Genomic DNA, 20245 nt, shown 5'->3' on the forward strand with positions numbered 1-20245 from the left:
AGAGCGTGGACTCAACAGTCCCCTAATGGATTTCCACCTTAGCTTCAACATTCATTCCAAGTCACTTGCCAGGCTTTTGCTGACACCCTGCTTCCTTTCTTTCTTTACCTATTTTGCAACGCACCTCTTCTCATCCTACTGAATCTTATACAAACTAACAGTAAATCCTCTTCTGCTCTCCCACCATTCATTTTAACAATAAGGTAGTCCCCGCCTTACGATGGGTTTGGCTTACGACGTTCCGGTGTTACGGCACTTTTCAATTATTTTCATCGAAATGATTTCCAGTTTTTTGACACACGTTTCAAGGGTTACGGCGCTTACGACGCCGATCTGGCGGAAGAAATACGACGCCAAAAATGCCATATAATCGATATTTGAAGGTTTTTTGATGAAAGATGCAATAAAAATGCAGTTTACATAGTTTTTAGTACACCCAAAGCATTAAAAGTAAGGTTTTCTTAGGATTTTTTACGATTTTCCGGCTTACGATGATTTTCATCTTACAACGTGTCTCAAGAACGGAAGCCCTGTCATAAGCCAGGGACTGCCTGTACATGTCTGTTCTCTTGGATTAATAACCTTACTCGTTCTCACATATACTCTGAATTTCTCCTCTTGCAAAGACTTCCAACATTCAGTTTCACCAGTTTCTGGAGTTTATCTTCACTATCCCTAGTACTCTGGTAACTTCAACTAGTCTACACTCCATCCACAACTATTTCTCTTATCTCAAATCTTTGCATGTTCATCCATTAACCTTTCCCAGATTTCTCGCTTCACAACATCTAGAAAGATATTAAAGATATATATAATATATATATATATATATATATATAATATAATATATATATATATATATATATATATATATATATTGTGTTCGTGAATGTAAGCGCGCTTATGTAAAATCCCAATCATTTTCACGGTAAAAAAAGGGGAAAAAACATCGGCACAGGGTGTATAAGTACCTATTGCAGACACTGCGCCCGTCACCTCCTTCTAGCAAGTACATCCGCTTTCTCTCTATCCCTGGATATTAAGAACTTGCTGTATTTATCTTCTACGATCATCTAAACAGCAATGTCTCAGTCTTCCTCCCCTACTGCCTTCTAGAATTTCGTAACTATAAATAATTTTCATCAACACATCGTCCTCCTTCCTCGCCAAGTGATCCCAAATCACTAGTAGCTCTTCTTCTTTTCCTACGATGACCCATTTTTGTTACCATATCTCACACATTTACGTCTATATAAAATTGTTAACATTTCCAATCCCAAATATCTTAGAAAAATCAATTAAGACCTCTGTCATTTTTCTTCCATTGACAATCCTCTCCTCTTCTGAAAGCGTTTGCAAAGATCATATGAAGTTCTTTGCTTCATTCAATCAGCAGTAATTCAAATATCTATTGCATTTGATCTATAATACCTTATAAATCAGCCACCGCGGTTCTTTCACCATCCATGCGAACATTCAGTGCTCAAATTTTCCAGCTTTCAACCTTCATTTTCATAGTCTTGGTGGCTTCTCATTAATATCATCACTGTTACTGTCTGTTATATGCTCAGCAACAATTTTGGGATAAGGTTGTTCTCCCAGTGCAGCTCTTTGTTCATTTATCATTATATTTTGGTTTAAATATCTCCATTTCCACAGCTATAGAAGGGTGGCGAAATTGACTATTATTTTATTAGAACACGCTACATTTATTAGATAAAACTTAAGACTTTCTGACTTCACACAAGTAACAAATACTTACTTCCTAAGTATTGTGAATCTAAACTTTTGGAATACCCTTTTGGATTTCCAAGAAAAATGTAAAGGGGTCAGGTGTGGTCGGATTTGCATAGAAAATAGGCCCAACTGTCAACGAGTCAAGATTGCAGAGAAATTTCAAACAAAAATATTCAGGAAAAAAAAAAAAACAATGTTCAATCCAAAAATCCATCTAAAAGGAAAAATGTTATCTTAGAAATCCAGCGACGACTAATCCAACAACGATGGGTTGTACATAGAATACAAAATATTTCACACATTCTGATAGAGTCCAAAGATGTACACAACTATTGCTCAGCTAAATTGTCAAAAACTGCCATTGCTATATCACTTCCAGGGGCGGAGCTTTAAGTGCTAAAATTCAGACTCTTGCGTCAGTCTCAGTTTTAACGGAACTCGACTAAGTGAAGGAGGAAAGAGCGAAATGGACGCGTCTCTTTGGCGAATTCTTCCTTGTTTGGCCAGATCGCTGAATCGACGCACAAACAGAAATAACCGACGTTAGGCTTGCGTCAGCAAGGGAATTCGCTTCTTGGTAAGAGCTTTTGTTTCTAAATATACCTCGATGGTGTCATGACGTAAACGTCATTGGGGATCTGCTGATACGTCATGGATGTGTCATTTGCTGACGATCCTTTACGATGAATAAGAGGCGGACAAAGTGATAAGGTTTCGAACGAGAAAAGGAAGTTTACGGGTATTCTAAGATGAGCACTATATATATATATATATATATATATATATATATATATATATATATATATATGACTTATATATATATATATATATATATATATATCTATATATATATATATATATATAATATATATACGACTTATATATATATATATATATATATATATATATATATATATATATATTATATATATATATATATATATATTTATATATATATATATATATATAATATATATATATATATATATATATATATATATATATATATATATATATATCAAACATCGAGTTACCAATGTCCAATTCGCTCTACCTCGGAATTAATGCATTTTCATACATGTTAACCGAAGGGGAATTTTTTCAGTAGATAATAATTTCGCCTCTCGTGGGTTCGAACCACCGCCCAGCGGAATGAGGAGAAATCAGGACTTCAGTTAAGTTATCGACTAGGCCAACAAGTGAGGTATAAGTTGATACCGACTCCGACCTACAAATCACTGTCGAACTCAGGTATTTGTAATTAGAATGGATATCCTACCCCTTCTGCCATGCTAATGGGTCGAACGTTTGCCGCACGTAGCCATATTATGAATTTTTATCAAGCGAGAAGACGAAATTATTAACAACTAAAAAAATCCCCCTTCGGTTCACATATATGAAAATATATTAATTCCGAGGTAGTGCGAAATGGATATTAAAGGACATTTGTAGCTCGATGTATGTATATGAATCACGGTGATGTGATCAAAATCCATATATATATATATATATATATATATATAGATATATATATATATATATATATATATATATATATATATGGTGACTAACCCGGCGCTGCTGGGAAATCTCTGATTATAGCTGATAAACTCTCTCTCTCTTGCAGAGCTACTGTCTACAAGAGCCATTGGCATGCAATATGTAACATATCACATCCCAATTCGACAGAGGGATGTCTCTGTCCATGGGATAAAGTCTTTTGATTAGATGTGAATTCTAACAGGCCGAAATATAAGCAGTTTACTATAAAGAAGGATTCTCACTGTTTGTCTCTTTAATATTTATTTTGACCTTTCTTCAACTCTTCTCTCTCTCACTAACCCTAATTAAGTACTAGAGCCAGCATCACCTAGGCTCAAGAACAAGGTATATGTATAACTAGGAGTTGTACCCATCCTTCGTAAGTGTTATCGAACGCACATTCATTTCTAAATGGCCTGGACGTTCCCCAGCCAATGCTACAGCGTCACTGACCTGCTTAGTCAGGCACCGCAGCCGACGGCAGGCACATACATGTTGCGACAAGTTGCTCGGGAAAGATTTTCATTACAACACCCTCCTTAAATGGCTCTTGATAAAACTCAGCCTATAGTTAAACTCTGATATTCATGTTAAATATGTTTGTAGCCATTTATCTGAACTCATGGTACCAAATTTGAATGCAGTAGGCCCATCCTTGATTCTTTGGGCCCTAATTCCCAAAGGGGGGCTGCACCCTCCAAGGTCGTGGTAGGTAGGCTACAGTCCCCTTATCTAGTAGGTAAATCGAAAGGGCATACACCTCCTGCCCCCTAATATTGTGGGAAGCCCTCGGGTCCCAATTCCCAGTGGGGTTGTCCTCCTTACTACCGAGGGCGCCTTATGGCCCCCATATTGTGGGAAGCCTGTTCATACCTATAGAAACACTTCTACATAGATGTCAGCTCCGAAAGTTGTAAAAAATAAGGGGGTATGAAAACGAGGGGTTATGACCCCCTTAGAAACAGCCTTCGAATTTTGAATTTTGACTAAAACCCTCATGGCGGGGTGAAGGGACTCTATGGTAAAAATTTGGTAACCCTAGCTGTCAACTCTGAAAGTTCTAAAAAATCAGGGGCTATGGTAGAGACGGGTTATGGGCCCCTTAGAAATGACTCTCGAATTTCGACTTTTGACTTAAACTTTCCTTGGGGAAACGTGAATCTATGGTAAAAATTTGGTAGCCGTAGGTGTCAGCTCCAAAAGTTGTAAAAAATGAGGGGTTATGAAAAAAAGGGGTTATGACCCTCTTAGAAACGGCCCTCGAATACGGATTTTGCCTAAAACCCTCTTGGTGGGTGAGAAGCGGGGTAGGGGGAGTCTATGGTGAAAATTTAGTAGCCCTAGCTTTCTTAGTCTGGGCGTGCATAGAGAACAGACAGACAGACAAACAAACGGACAGAAATTGTCTTTTATATATATAGCTCATACTTTGAGACCAGCTGAGACAGGATGGCTCAGCCCTCCTCTTGCCAACCCTGCATATATATATTATATATATATTATATATATATATTATATATATATATATATATATATATATATATATATATATATATATATAATATATATATCCAGGTGAAAAATAAGAGACAGGTTGTAGGTCCTGACCAGTTTCGACTTTATTTCCAAGCCACTGACGAAGGACTGAAACATAATATTACAAGTCACAAACATATATGCTATATACTACTACTACAGACAGTACTGACGAACATACACACAACCGTTTGAGACTGGTTCGCAGGACGGAACCAGTTGCTATCGGTTTAATGATGATTATGAGAATAATCACTATACTTGTTAAGTGAACATCATGGTCTGAAGATAATTCTTTAATGAAAAATATTACTTTGTATCTCCGGGCGATAAAGCATTTTCCATATCCTCTTTCCAAATCAAATCGCATTTGTGCCACTGAGAGGTCAAGAGTCTGCTATTCTCGTACAATATACACGAGCAGCGCTGATCTCATTTTAAATGATTTCCCACTTTGGTCAAAAAAAAAAAAAAAAAAAAAGGAATTACACAGACCTCGGGTTGCCAAACCAAGGTAAATATTGCAACAAGATTAGCCCACAAATTATGCCTTTTTTGAACACAAACAAGATATACGCGGCGCTAGGCTACAAAGTGGCTTTTAGGGTGAACCGACCCCGAAGCAGGAAAAACAGGTCCAAAAACGATGTCGATGATATTATTGTCACTAATTCATACTCGACCTTTTTATACTCACAAGGCAAAGTGAATCTGAGATCAAGGTCGTATTTGTGGCTAAATATTTGAGAATATAAAAAAGCACCAAGCTATCTTGGTGGTTGATTGCAAATTGAAGAACAGAAACTTAACCCGACAAGAACATGTATAACAAAGTTAGAATTAACTTTATGAGCTGATATCTCTCTTGATTACTGAAAGGATAAGTAAGTGACTGTCATCTCCATACGAAACCCAGAGGCAATTGTTCGAATCCTGGCAAGGGGCGTTGCACTTACAACAATAATAATTTTGAGGGTAAGACTTTCCGAAGGTAAATTTAATTCGATACTGAAGGGAATTTGTGGCTTAATAAATGAAAACATATGTGTATATAAGCAAAAACATATGTATAAACACGGATTTATTTTTATTACCTACGGGAGCTTGAATGTACTTCGAAATTGACAAAAAACTTTCAAAGTAATTCATTCAGTCTTTTATTGGTACCAAGTGAATATTTTTTCTTCTTTTATGAGGGGGTGGGGTGGGGGGGGGGGTGGGGGGGGGGGGGGGGGGGAAGGGACGGGGAGTCGTTCCTTTGGTGTGTCCAATGTTGAGGATCTATATTAGAAATTTTGAGGATCTATATTAGAATTTTTGAGGATCTATATTAGAATTTTTGAGGATCTATATTAGAAATTACGTAAGTTACCCAACGTCACAGACAGGAGAATAGTAAGAAGGGAAAAATAAGCAATGCAATTAAAACTCTACACTGATTGCAGGGTTATAATAAGGAAGAAGAAAAATGAACTGAGAAAACCAACAAGAGGAAGTCTCTTTGGTTCACCTGGGATAGCAGATGACCTCTGGTTTAGGTTATTGATTAAACAGCTGGGGGAATTTTATTTCACTACCCAATTTTTTTTTTATTGATGGTTGGAGTTTTCTTTAACTGTCTAGAAAAATAAAAAAAAATAATGCCTTTTTGGTAGCTCTACAAGGGAATGCTTGGCCTGCCTCCTCGGTGGCCACGAGTTCGATTCATGGGCATTCCATAGAGGTGTGAGAGATGTGTATTAATGGTGATGGAAGTTCACTCTCGACGTAGTTCGGAAGTCACGTAAAGCCGTTGGTCCCGTTGCTGAATAACCACTGGTTCCTAGCAACGTAAAAACACCATACAAACAAACAAACAAAAATATAAGGGAATGCTTTTCTATTTAGTTTATCAAACAAGCCATAGGTTCCCTCTCATGAACTCGTATGGCTAGATTCTCCCAAATCTTAAAACTCTAAATTATGAAAAGGCGATTACATGTATTGGCGTTATTACAACAGAACAGTAGCAAAATTAAGGTATCAAAGCGAATAATGAACCTATGTCATCTATAGCGTTGTAAAGCTGCATCCAGGTATCCCTTGATTATTGTGTTCTAAAGAACACTTGTTCATCTAAGTCGGTACTCTTCACTTACTTGGTAATTGTCCCATCTTGGCAGCTTTGACGACGTGGCAGACTACTTTGACATTCCTGAAGGAGTCGTGCGGCATTTATCAAACAGATTCTAATTCATTCTCCAAGGAATGGCTTTGAAGCTTCCTCCAAGACCCAAGGAAAGACCGGCATCCTTCGGTTTCAGACGTGATAGATGTCAGCACATTTTGATCTTCGACACTACAAAAGTAACCAAACCGTAGCATTATTTGCTACTTAGAACTTGTATTATGTAGCTATCTGGCGCGACCTCTGTCTTCTTAGCAAGACATCCTGGTTATGAAACAATGCCAGTCCGATAACCCATGATTCTTATTCCATCAACTTCCGTAAGCTATAGTAAGCTTCTGTTTCAACATCACTAGAAGGGGTCCACACCGAATGTTAGCAGTCCAGAAACTGCAGTCTCGTTCTTAACTTTCCATTCGAGAGGCGGATAATTGTTATTTCTTAAAGGATGGTTTTTTTGTAACCATATCTTAAGATCTAGAATCGTGCAAAAATCCTCGTCTCTTCAGGAGTTGTTTCAAGTCCTGTGATGTTGTAGGAAGGGAAATAATGGAAGTGGCTATTATTATTATTATTATTATTATCATTATTATTATTATTATTATTATTATTATCATTATTTATTTTTTTATTATTATTTTTTTCTAATTTTTTTTTTTTGCTTTATCACAGTCCTCCAATTCGACTGGGTGGTATTTATAGTGTGGGGTTCCGGGTTGCATCCTGCCTCCTTAGGAGTCCATCACTCTTCTTACCATGTGCGCCGTTTCTAGGATTACACTCTTCTGCATGAGTCGAGGAGCTACTTCAGCCTCTAGTTTTTCCAGATTCTTTTTCAGGGATCTTGGGATCGTGCCTAGTGTTCCTATGATTATGGGTACAATTTCCACTGGCATATCCCATATCCTTCTTATTTCTATTTTCAGGTCTTGATACTTATCCATTTTTTCCCTTTCTTTCTCTTCAACTCTGGTCTCCCATGGTATTGCGACATCAATGAGTGATACTTTCTTCTTGATTTCGTCAATCAGCGTCACGTCTGGTCTGTTTGCACGTATCCACCCTTCCTCCGTTCCTGAATACCATAGCCCAGAGGATCTTTGCCTGATCGTTTTCTATCACTCCTTCAGGTTGGTGTTCGTACCACTTATTACTGCAAGACAGCTTGTGTTTATTGCATAGGCTCCAGTGGAGGAGGGCTTTTGCCACTGAATCATGCCTCTTTTTGTACTGGTTCTGTGCAAGTGCCGGACATTCGCTTGCTATGTGGTTTATGGTTTCATTTTTCGTATTGCACTTCCTACATATGGGAGAGATGTTATTTCCATCTATCGTTCTTTGGATATATCTGGTTCTTAGGACCTGATCTTGTGCCGCTGTTTACATTCCTTCAGTTTCCTTCTTGAGCTCTCCCCTCTGTAACCATTGCCATGTGTCATCGCTGGCCAGTTCTTTAGTCTGTCTCATGTGTTGTCCGTGCATTGGTTTGTAGTGCCATTCGTCTGTTCTCTTTGTCATTCTCCTGTCTCTGTATATTTCTAGGTCTTCGTCTACTTTTATCAGCCCTTCTTCCCATGCACTCTTGAGCCACTCGTCTTCACTGGTTTTCAAATATTGCCCCAGTGCTCTGTTCTCGATATTGACACAGTCCTCTATGCCTCCCTCCTTCCTTTCGTGTTATGTATAGTCTGTCCATATTTGCTCTTGGGTGTAGTGCTTTGCGTATTGTCATATGTTTCCTAGTTTTCTGGTCTATGTTATCATTATTATTATTTATTTTTATTATTATTAATTATTATTATATTATTATTATTATTATTATTATTATTATTATTATATATTATTATATTATTATTATTATTATTATTATTATTATTATTATTATTATTATAAATGCAAAAGAACTAACATTCTTACAGTCTGGAAGCTTGTTTCAGCTACATCAAAGGTATCATAATAAATTTTTGTATCAAACGGGAAACATCAATAAACCACAACACACCAAGTTCAATTCCATATCCTGGCAACTATTCCTATATGAAGATTCCCAAGAGAATCTTCTCTTTAGGGCATCATTCCTAACAAACAATTTCGACCAGGATATTGAAAAAAAAATTCCCATCTTAAAAAGGAACACAGTTATATATACGAGTCGCAGAACCACAAGGTTTCTTTGAAGTGGCCCTTTGATGAAAAGTTGGAGAAAAGAAGCCTCAGGAAAGCTGATAATAATAGGGGAGGGAGTCGATATATCAGTGCCATTAACATTACATAAGTGCTATTGGCCAGGTATAGTATGGTAGTGTTCTTAAGTTTACCAATTTATGAAATATTTCAGAACTTTACTACTTGAATCTCACCTACAATTTTACTTCTGAAACATTACATGTTATTCTGTATTTCCTCCAATATTCCTTGAGTGCCACTTGTCACATTGGCACTCAATGGAAAATGTAATTGCACGTCAGGAGAAACACTGATAAAGACAAATTGAAAAGATGCAAAATTTCACTCCCTTGCAAAATGCAGAACATCCAGGATGCATGTTTCCCGAATTAAGATCCACAAAATACATGGAAACGCCACTCAAACGCAGGGTAATCCTGTTACGAAAGGATAAATTAGCATTCTTTGTCTAAAGAGAAACTTTGGCTACAGGAAAAAACTCAAGAACGTCATAATCCTATTTGGGGACGGGTCCAGCGCAAGTCAGCTGACCCCCAACGTCCTTGTGCAGATTAAGCCAGTTATCTGCAAACTCCTGCTACCCCCACCCACCCACCCACAGCCTGTCTTTAGCGAACAGCTCACCAAGCTGGGGTCTTGTGGAGGGGTAGGCGGGGGAAAACACCCCAGGACCTTCCCAACCAAGAAGATCGTCAGAAACCTGCAAATATTTCTCCTAAGTGGATTAGTTCTGGGAGTATATAACGTCTCCTGGGCAAAAGCAGTCTTCATCCCACCTTTGTTTGTCGCTCTGCAAACACTTTTTCCGTGTGAATTCTCTCTGTTCTCGCAAGAGGAAAACTTCCAACCAACTTCCGATGGTTAACGCAGTGAAAGTCTTCAAGAAAACCGCTCCCAATGGTACGTTGTACAGCAAATATTCTCTTGGTTTCGATGGAGGTTTCTTGCTGGTTTGAAGTTTCTCTCTTCATTTTTTCTAAAGAAAGAAAAAAAAAAAAAAAAAAAAAAAGTGTTTAAGTGCGTGGCGACTGAAAATTCATATAGCTTCTCTACTCGAGAGTTTCATCCAAGTGTTCAACACACACACACACACACACACACACACATATATATATATATATATATATATATATATATACATATATATATAATATATTATAATATATATATATATACATATATATATATATATATATACATATAATATATATATATATATATATATATATATATATTGTATGTGTATTTATGTGTGTGCGCAAGAGAGTATAATGCGATATATTGAGTACAATAAGTTTACGTATAAATAATATAACCAAAAGTCGGGCTTACTACCGAAGACGCTATATAAACCACTCGTGAAATGGTTGAGTAACGACATCTTTACTAAACTTATTGACGTACTTATTCTTAAATTGCATATATTTACACAAATAAATATGTTTACTTGTGTTTATGCAAGGACATACGTTATTGTAAATTCTGTACATTAGTGACTGCATATATCACACGATGCCAACACACAATGTTATAAGACTGATTCTCCAAAATGCGGTATATGATGTTTACCAACAGATTTCTTGCATCCTCCTTTTTTTAGGGCCATTAAATTAACTTTTTATAAACTTGATTTCAAATAAAAGACTTCGCGTATAGGTTGTAGATCGGTGATATTGATATTGGAATACGTGTGTGAATTTTAAATTCCAAAGCATATACCTACTACTTTGCTGGCTTTCATGCCTTTTCACCCACTGCTATTCATAAAATGCCGGTTTTAGTGATCTCATTCAAATTCATTTCATTACATGGAAAATGCGTTTCATGCGTATGCATACTTTACTGAACAGGTGCAGCAAATAATGAACCTTGCTCTAGACCTTAGAAAGTAGCTTTGGCCTCACGAAGGAACTTTTACCAGCAAATTTTTAAATAGTAGCAGCCCTTCAACGAAAGGCGACTTGGTCTCTTCTGTTTTACTTCGTACCTTTCCCGGCGCCCTTTCAGAATCACTTGGAAGGCATACGTTAAACTTATGAAAAGCTCTCTGTAGATCAAAAGTTTAAGTTTATATATGTGTGTGTCCTACTCTTGCTTACAATTAAATCATTCATATAGTTTTTACTTTCACAAATTCATGTTATTGTATCTTAAATAGCAACTTTCCTTCAGATTTTTTTTCCTTTTATCAATTATGGTAAAACTTATGATATTTTCCTTTTTTTTTGGAACTACTTGCTATTGGTAACTTTTCTGTAATTGTAAGAGTTTTGTCCTTTCAACTATAGACAATTTTTTGCCTACGTGTATTACTTTTATGGTACCTAAAAGTAATATTTTAGAATTGTCAGTCACCCAATAGTTTATATTGGCGTTTGGATACACATTCTAACTTTAATAAGAAGAAGAGTGAAAATTTAATTCACCCGATGCTGTGTCATTCATCGGCGCCGCACTAATTAAACTCCCATGACTTAAACTTTATAACTGTGCTAAGTCTATCTCACAAACTGAAACCCTTGACTCTCTGCAGGTAAGATTACCGTCTACCTAGGTCGAAGAGACTTCGTTGACAACACCGTCTCCACTGAGCCCGTTGATGGCGTCGTAGTCTGCGATAATGACTACCTCCGAGGGAGGAAGATCTTCGCTACCGTAAGTAATTCCTCCCAACACCTCAACCACTCCACACGCCCCCTCCCTCCCCCGTCCCCCTGCGCAAAAAGGCGTCCAAATATTATGTATAGAGCAGTGGTTTTCAACCAGGGGAGAATTCCCCACTAAGGGGGAGGGGGCGGAGGGATTTCAGAGTTTCAGTGGGAAATTGTGACCAGGGATTTTTTGTATTGTATGCATATTATCTAGAATGTACTTTTTGAGACAGATAATTTTGAATGGGGTGGGTTGTAAATGACATTTTGACATATGGCGAAAGGGTGCATGGGCCAAAAAACTTGAGAATCCCTGGTATAGAGGATTCCTAATGGATTTAATAAGACGGGAATAAAGCCAAATGTAAGATTATGAGTTGTATGTGGAATTCATTCATCAGGTTCACTACTCATTCATTTATTCATTCCGAATGCGAACGTATATTGAACCCCTTATCCCACAATTCAATACTCGTTCCTCCATTCACGACCCGACCGTTTCCTCGTACAGGTTACGGTCACGTACCGTTTCGGTCGCGAGGAGGATGAGGTCATGGGCCTGCACTTCAGCAAGGAACTGCAGCTGACCAACCAGCAGATCTACCCTTGCCAAGACAAGCCCGAGCTGACCGCTGTCCAGGATAGGCTGGTGAAGAAACTCGGAGGCAATGCCTACCCCTTCGCTGTCACCATCCCCCAGAGCGCTCCCGCCTCTGCTCAGATCAATACGGGCAAGGAGCACTCCGTAAGTTGTTAAAAAATGAGTGTAATTTGTACTCTTTCTCAGTCCTGAACAACTTTGTCGATCTTTACTAACTTTTCAAACATAATTTTTTGTGTCATAAGATTAATGTGAATAATTTTGAAGAATATTAATTGGATTTATAAGTACATATTTCATATTTAAGTTCCACCATTGCGTCTTATGCAAAGAAGCGAAAATAAGAATATGCGAGACCTGGAAAATAAGGGATATATTTTCTGCAAAGTTCTCAGAAAAATATAATAATAAGTGGCTAGTTGCAAGTAGAAAATTGTCAGTAATGGTAGACATCAGGCAATTTAGGATTACATGTTCTATATAAAAAAAATAAAAAGAACTTCATTATTCATATTTCACAGCTGTCAGCCACGCCCGATATCCCATGACCAAACATGGCGTAAGCTGACCATTCAAGCTATAGTACATAAGCCAATGACGGGGCTGGAAACTCTCAGTCTCTTTAACATACGGACATTAAATATTGCTGCAAAGTATATACATTTAAAAAGAGCATTTACCTAATCTGCCATTGCCTGAGAATTAGCAAATCAAATTACTACTTTAATGTTAAGCTTCATATCGCCCTTAGTCAGTCGAAATCAATCTTTTTATCTTTGGACGTTTCGCCCCCTGCCAGAACAAGCCCCTGGGTATCATCTACGAGCTGAAGGTCTTCGTCGCCGACAACGGAAACGACAAGCCCCACAAGAGGAACTCCGTCACCCTGGCCGTCAGGAAGGTCCAATTCGCCCCCCTGGACCGCACCCAGCGCCATCCCAGCACCATGGTGTCCAAGGGCTTTGCCTTGTCCACCGGCAAGATCAACATGGAGGTCAATCTCGAGAGGGACGTCTACTACCACGGGGAGACCATTATCCCCATGATTGGCATCAGCAACTGCAGCAGGAAGACCGTTAAGAGCATCAAGTGCTCCATCGTCCAGCATGTGGAGCTCACCATGACCAACAACCACTTCACCCGTGAGGTAAATTGAATGGCCCAGGGTTTCTCTCTCTCTCTCTCTCTCTCGCTCTCTCTCTCTCTCTCTCTCTCTCTCTCTCTCTCTCTCTCTCTCCTAAGGGGGAGGGTTAGAGAGTGAGCGAGCAAACTCGTGGGGGAGGTTCATATTAAAGACAATCAGCTACAGCTGCAATTTAGGAAGATTTTATCTTGAGACGCGGCCCTACTGTGGCAGAAACTTACAAGGGTTTACTGAACAGATATCAAGGGATTTACGGGACACAAGGCTAGTCTCTTGTTTGGGGTTCCTTCTTTAAAAAAAAAAAAAAAAAGTTAAAATATTTAATATGGTCTCTATGGTCGAGGAACATCTTTCTTAATAGTTCCATCATAACAATGATTAACCAGAAGTTTCAGAATATGTGTGAGGTGGGAAGTAGAGACATTCTATTAGCTGATTTTATATACAACTACAACTCATTTAAGGTTTCTGAATAGCTGAAAGCAAGGGAAGCGATACTCTAGGTTTGGTGTTTATTCATAAAAAAACCACCATAGATTACAAAACGAATCTCTGATTCAAGATGGCAACTTTTTATGATTATAATTCATTATGGACATTAAAGAGGCTAGTGTCCCTTAACAGATAATTGTAACTCTAGTTAGGCTTTAACTAATCGGGACTCTGGAAGAATAACTTAATGCCTTAGCTACAGCAGCTCAAAAGGAAAAATAAGACGGGGAAGTGAACGGCAGACAGACAGACATTCCTTTGAAAGTTGAAAGTTCACAGGAATGAGAAAACAAAAGCACAAGAAACAAAGCGTGATCCGACTTCCAGCAGTAGCTTGTAAACATTATATTACTAACTTTTAACGTAAATCAAAACGTGACTAAAATCTACGGTCAAATAGAGCATTGTTTCACCAACAAAAATTAAAATAAGTACGGTATATTTTACTAGAAATAATTTTTCTGTGCCGTTTAACATGCACATTACTTATTTTTACATTTTCATTCTAATAAATAAATCATAAATATCCTATCTTGAAATTCCTGTAGCTTTAGCTCAATGCGAAACACCCTTTTCATACCTTTTTAGGCTCTTCCATAGACCTTTCCTAACATCCCATCCCCCCAACAATAACAAAGTAGTTTATAGGCTTACTCCCCGAGTAAGCAAAATTCATACCTTCTTAGAATCAACCGTTGTTACATAAAGAGAAAGAAATGCAGCAACTGTCTTCTTTATTTTTCAGGTGGCTGCTCTGGAATCCATGGAGGGATGTCCCATCACTCCTGGAGCAAATCTCCAGAAGTCCTTCAGCCTTGTTCCTCTGGCTTCCACCAACCAAAACAAGTACGGTATTGCCCTTGATGGCAAACTGAAGGTGAGCAGAAAAAGTGTAGAAATTATAAAAGGAAATGAAACATGAATGTAAATATAAAGAATCTATTTTGTGGATGCTACCATGGCAATGTAATGTCTATTTAAGTTTGTCCCACAAAATGCTTGCATTATGTCGTTGTATATTTCATAAAGTATTGATAAAACTATTTAAATAAGCCAAGTATATACACAGCTGCATCGCTCGTAGAAATATAAACGATGAGATTCACAAAGGGATATTTCCACACATCTACTGTTAAACAAATAACTGAAAAAATAATGATTCCAATTTGTAGCTAAACGCGACACTTTCACTCCTGATCTATATCCAAAGCTCGAATATCAAAAGCCAGTCAGACCTTTCATTGGTAACTGCCATCTCTCCCAACAGGACAGCGATGCCAACCTGGCCTCCTCCACCATTGCTGCCGAGGGTGCCAACCCCAACGATGCCACTGGTATCGTCGTGAGCTACTCCGCCCGCGTTCGCCTCAACTGCGGTGCCCTGGGCGGTGAGCTCATGGCTGACCTGCCATTCAAGCTCCTGCACCCAACCCCAGGTGAGAGGAGGAGCTTCTTCTTTTCGTATTTTTGAAGGAAAATTGGTTTTCCTGATGATATTATGAACATTGATAGCATCAAAAAAGTTAAAAAAAACGACGGGGTAGGTGGGATCATTCCATTAAGATGCCTGCTAGAACCTTTTGGGAATTCTAGGAGGTTCAATGATATTTTTGGATTATGCACGTGATGCAACTGCCAGAATTAACAGGAACGCTAAGTCTCATACAAAGGCTTGTATGGAAATCATAAGAGAAACATATTCTATATCGTCTAAGATTCTGATAAGATCATTTGGGTTTGCATCCTGCAGCCGAAGTAACGCAATGTCCACTATAAAGTTACATCCCTTTCACATATTTGTTATTATCTTTTTTCCAGGCTCTATGGTACCCAAGGAGAAAGGGGATGGCGATGACATTGTCTTCGAGGACTTCGCCCGTCTGCGCCGCGGCATGAGCGTCGACCAGCCATAGATCCTCCTCAACTGGTCGTAAGGCAGATCACCTCCCCAGCTCTTGTTTCCCGCGCGCAGATGCATCTACTAGTCCCAAGCCTCTGCCGTCACCTCCTATTAACAAGTCCATCTCTTCCTCCTCCTCCCGCAAGCCCTTGGTCATTTCAACCAACCTGGAATTGGCAGACGAACCAATCGAACAACAGCTTTAATGCCGCCATCTCCTGTCTGTGACCATCCTAACAATTCACCTTTTGCGAACGAACGAAGTGTGGGATTTCAAACTTTTTTCCGAAACGACGTCGAAACTTCAGATGATTTTTTTCCTTCTTCTTCTTCTTCTTAGTCACTTACATCTTCTTGATTTGTCTTTTTTTTTCTTTATCTTTTTCCATATGGTCGTCGCTGCTGTTGTCGTTTCAGGAGGCGACTGCTCGGGTCTAGCAGCTGCCCGAACGCTATCACAGTGGTAAGCATAGACGAGGTTACTCCATAATAATATTTAGTTCAAAGAAGAATTTACTGTTAAACTAGAATCAGCTGTAACGCAGCAGCAGCGACGGGTTTTCTTATTTCCTCTGTAGTATTTAAGGCTTTGTGTTGATTTAAGTTATCTTTGTAAAGGATTTCTTCTACCGATCCTCAACAAACATCTTCGAGCAGTTGTCTTCGTGAGCTGTTGGTTCTAAATCGGCAGTGTGATATAATTGGCTGTTTTCTTTGCTTAAGTAAATTTAGTTACAGAGAAGCTTCTTCAATATCCTTCATAAAACCTTCGTAAGGTGATTCACCTGCAAAGGGAAGCATTAAAGATATTTTGCATTTTAAGGACTGTCGTACTCAAGAAGTTATATCCATCGTCTAAACTCATTTTCTTAGGTTCTGTTATCTATTGGCAAGAAAAGGCATGAATGTAGACAAAAAAACGTAATGGGTGGCTTGATTACAAACAAGGACGCGTACAAGAAATTTCAATCTAATGGACAATGATAACTGGTTTCAAAACTGAATTGAAACCTTTACAAATCTCGGTTACCGGAACACTGGTCAGATTTCACAAGTTTTTTTTTCAAAATAAATTTTATACAATCCTAAAAAAATTGTAAAGATCCTTCTTGCTCTATCATAATGCCACTCAACACTAAGCTAACCTAACAAAGCTCAGACGAATCTTTATGAATGTTGTGCTCCCCTCCAGGAAAAATTCTTGTAGTACTATACGGAATCCTTTCTCATATTCACAAGCCATATAACCTCAACTTTATTTATATTCAATGTAAACGTTTTGAAACTGCGACTGGTAGCAATGAAACTTTGACTGGTAACAATGAAACTTTGACTGGTAACAATGAACCTTTTACTGGTAACAATGAAACTGTGACTGGTGACAATGAACATTTTTTTACTGGCAACAATGAAGCTTTGACTGGTAACAATGAAACTTTGACTGGTAACAATGAAACTTTGACCGGTAACAATCAATCTTTTATTGGTAACAATGAAACTTTAACTGGTAACAATGAACCTTTAACTGGTAACAATGAAACTGTGACTGGTAACAATGAACCTTTAACTGGTAACAATGAAAATGTGACCGGTAACAATGAATCTTTTACTGGTAACAATGAAACTTTGACTGGTAACAATAAATGAAAACTGTGACTGTTAACTGGGGAAATGGCAACCTTGAACAGTAAGCAACCTTTGACTCAATTCTGTTGAGGCGAAGGTAACAATGTTTTGGAAAACTCAACTGAACAGTAAAGACTTTGACAATGGTAACAATGATCCTTTTACTGGTAACAATGAAACTTTGACTAGTTACAATGAAACTGTGACCGGTAACAATGAACGTTTTACTGGTAACAATGAAATTTTGACTGGTAACAATGAAACTGTGACTGATAACTGGGGAATGCAGCAGTAAGCAGCTTTAGGCGAAGTGTTTTGAAAACTCTGAGATAGAGAACCACAGGACAACGGTGAAATGAAAGGCGGAAAGAAGCAAAGGTTATAAAATTAGGTGAACGATGGTAAAGCCGACAAAAACATTAGAAGTGAAAAAATTCTGGGCTTGTCAGCCTTACAGAGCGGAGGTTTAAGATCCGGTAGAGTTGAAAAAGTTAGGCCAGATTAAAGTAGGCCATACCCCAACATTCATGATGAAGGAAAAAATACAGGTTAGAGCAAGATATTTAAAAGAGCAGATGTTAAATGGTACTTAAACACAGGATGATTATAAGAGAGACCTCGAATTTGGGAGATATTACAGGGTGCACCAACGGGATTAATGATAAATATAACACGAAAGAAAACTGGGGCAAACTAGCTTTGGTCAAATGTATACATAAACATCTGAAAACAAATATTAGTATATGCCGAGTTGTATATATATATATATATATATATATATATATATATATATATATATATATATATATATATATAGCATATGTTATTTAATATATACATATACACACACACATATATATATATATATATATATATATATATATATAATATATATATTTATATGTATACATATATGTCTTATCACGTTACAGTGATTCATATATACGCATTAAGCTTGAAATGTACTTTAACATCTAATTCTTTCTACCTCGGAATTAATATATTTGCATACATGTTAACCAAAAGGGAATTCTTTAGTTAATGATAAATTCGTCGCCTCGTGGGCGCGAACCACGGAACCGAGAATCCAAGACGTACAATGAAGCTCTTTATCCACAAGGCTATCACGAGCTCGTCATAGCCTTGTGGGTAAAAGAGCTTCAATATACATCCTGAATTCTTGGTTCCGTGATTCGCATCCATATGCCAATGAATTTTTTACACACTAAAAAATTCCCCTTCTGTGAACACATATGAAAGCAAATTAATTCCGAGGTAGGGTGAATTAAATATTAAAGGACATTTGTAGCTTAATGTACACACAAACACACAAATACACACACACACCACACACACACATATATATATATATATATATATATATTATATTATATATATCTATATTATATAAGGAAATTAACGCGTGGAAACGTTTTCAGCAGAAATAAATTTCTGACTCAATATAGGACCAAACCCTGGTCTTTCGTATGAGAGTCCAGGACATTAGCAATTCGGACGCAAAGGTCATAAAAGAAGTTGGAACCTATGTAATATATGCCTGAGGTTTTTCCAAGGCAGGTGACTATAGGCTTAATCCTACCAGAGAATATACTCAACATATATGTATAAATCTATAAGCTATTTCTATAATATATATATATATATAATATATTATATATAATTCAATCAGGTGTTGACTGAAGGAAACCAGGTGCCAATCTACCATAGTTTTTTTATTACCAACCGGTTTGCGTAATAACATTTATTACATCTTCTGGGAATCTGTCAATTAATTAAAATAATAATATATAAAACAATCTTAAATTTACTAAAAAAGTTAAAAACATTGTAAAAATGACTAAAATTTACTAAAATATACAATTACAGAAAATTATTATTTAAAAGCTGGAACCGCCAACCAACCTTAAGTTAAGAGAGAGAAAGACTGAATGATAGGAGACAACAAAAAAGGAGACACGTTAACTAAGGTACAGTTGGATGGAGGAGGTTTGGGTATTCAACTGGGGAACCAGCTGCTTAATGAGTAATGACTCTAAAATGGGTAATTCTTGGGGTTTGGTGTTTGCCCTATAATGCAAAATCGTCTCTTTCGATATGTGTTTTGCAGATTTTTGCATGGTTCCTGATATTTGAATGTTCAGGGTTGGAGAGCCTACTTCTGTTCGGAAGCTTATTCCACGATGAGAATCGATTCTGACCTTCAGTAACCTCCTCTTCGTAGATCCACGTAAGTCCCAGAGTACAACTTTGGGCAAGTATATTTTATACTACATTTGAGGTCAAGAAGGGACTCAATCGATCTTTATATTTAAAGAAGACCCAATTGTTAATGGATTTTTTGTGGTATTAGTTTAATACTAACTGCACCATAGTGTTTTTCCATAATCTGAGTAAACTTTTTTCTGAAGGAGTCATCATGTAAAAATGGAAATTTTGCATAAATGACTAACTTTAGTACCGTGAAATAAATGTTTTCGTATTGTTAGAAAACTGCTTATTAAGAAAACTCCGAAGCCTCTTATAAAATAGCTTTTGAGGGAAGCAATTATTTTAAAATATTCCAATAGGTAATTTATTTCCTGATTGAAGGAATGCAGTTTGATGTGATGTTTTTACATGATGACTCCTTCAGAAAAAAGTT

At 37.5% G+C, this 20245-nt stretch overlaps 1 protein-coding gene across 1 annotated transcript; it reads left to right on the forward strand.

Annotated features, from left to right (window-relative positions):
- The first annotated feature begins 9913 nt into the window (after positions 1-9913).
- Positions 9914-16699, forward strand: LOC135219214 (arrestin homolog). Its single transcript, XM_064255784.1, has 7 exons — positions 9914-10069; positions 11703-11824; positions 12332-12565; positions 13221-13568; positions 14803-14934; positions 15325-15493; positions 15876-16699. Exons 1-7 carry the CDS (start codon positions 10027-10029, stop codon positions 15968-15970), a joined length of 1143 nt encoding a protein of 380 aa, XP_064111854.1. The 5' UTR covers positions 9914-10026; the 3' UTR covers positions 15971-16699.
- The last annotated feature ends 3546 nt before the right edge of the window (positions 16700-20245 follow it).

This window comes from Macrobrachium nipponense, chromosome 1 (assembly GCF_015104395.2).
Source record: "Macrobrachium nipponense isolate FS-2020 chromosome 1, ASM1510439v2, whole genome shotgun sequence".
Taxonomy (NCBI): Eukaryota; Metazoa; Arthropoda; class Malacostraca; order Decapoda; family Palaemonidae; genus Macrobrachium; species Macrobrachium nipponense.

Excerpts from the sequence above, each read along its gene's own strand:
- LOC135219214 (XM_064255784.1), top strand. The coding sequence starts at position 10,027 with ATGGTTAACGCAGTGAAAGTCTTCAAGAAAACCGCTCCCAATG. Across the intron at positions 11,825-12,331 it reads GGAGGAAGATCTTCGCTACC|GTTACGGTCACGTACCGTTT; the intron begins GTAAGTAATTCC and ends TTCCTCGTACAG. Across the intron at positions 14,935-15,324 it reads CCCTTGATGGCAAACTGAAG|GACAGCGATGCCAACCTGGC; the intron begins GTGAGCAGAAAA and ends CTCTCCCAACAG.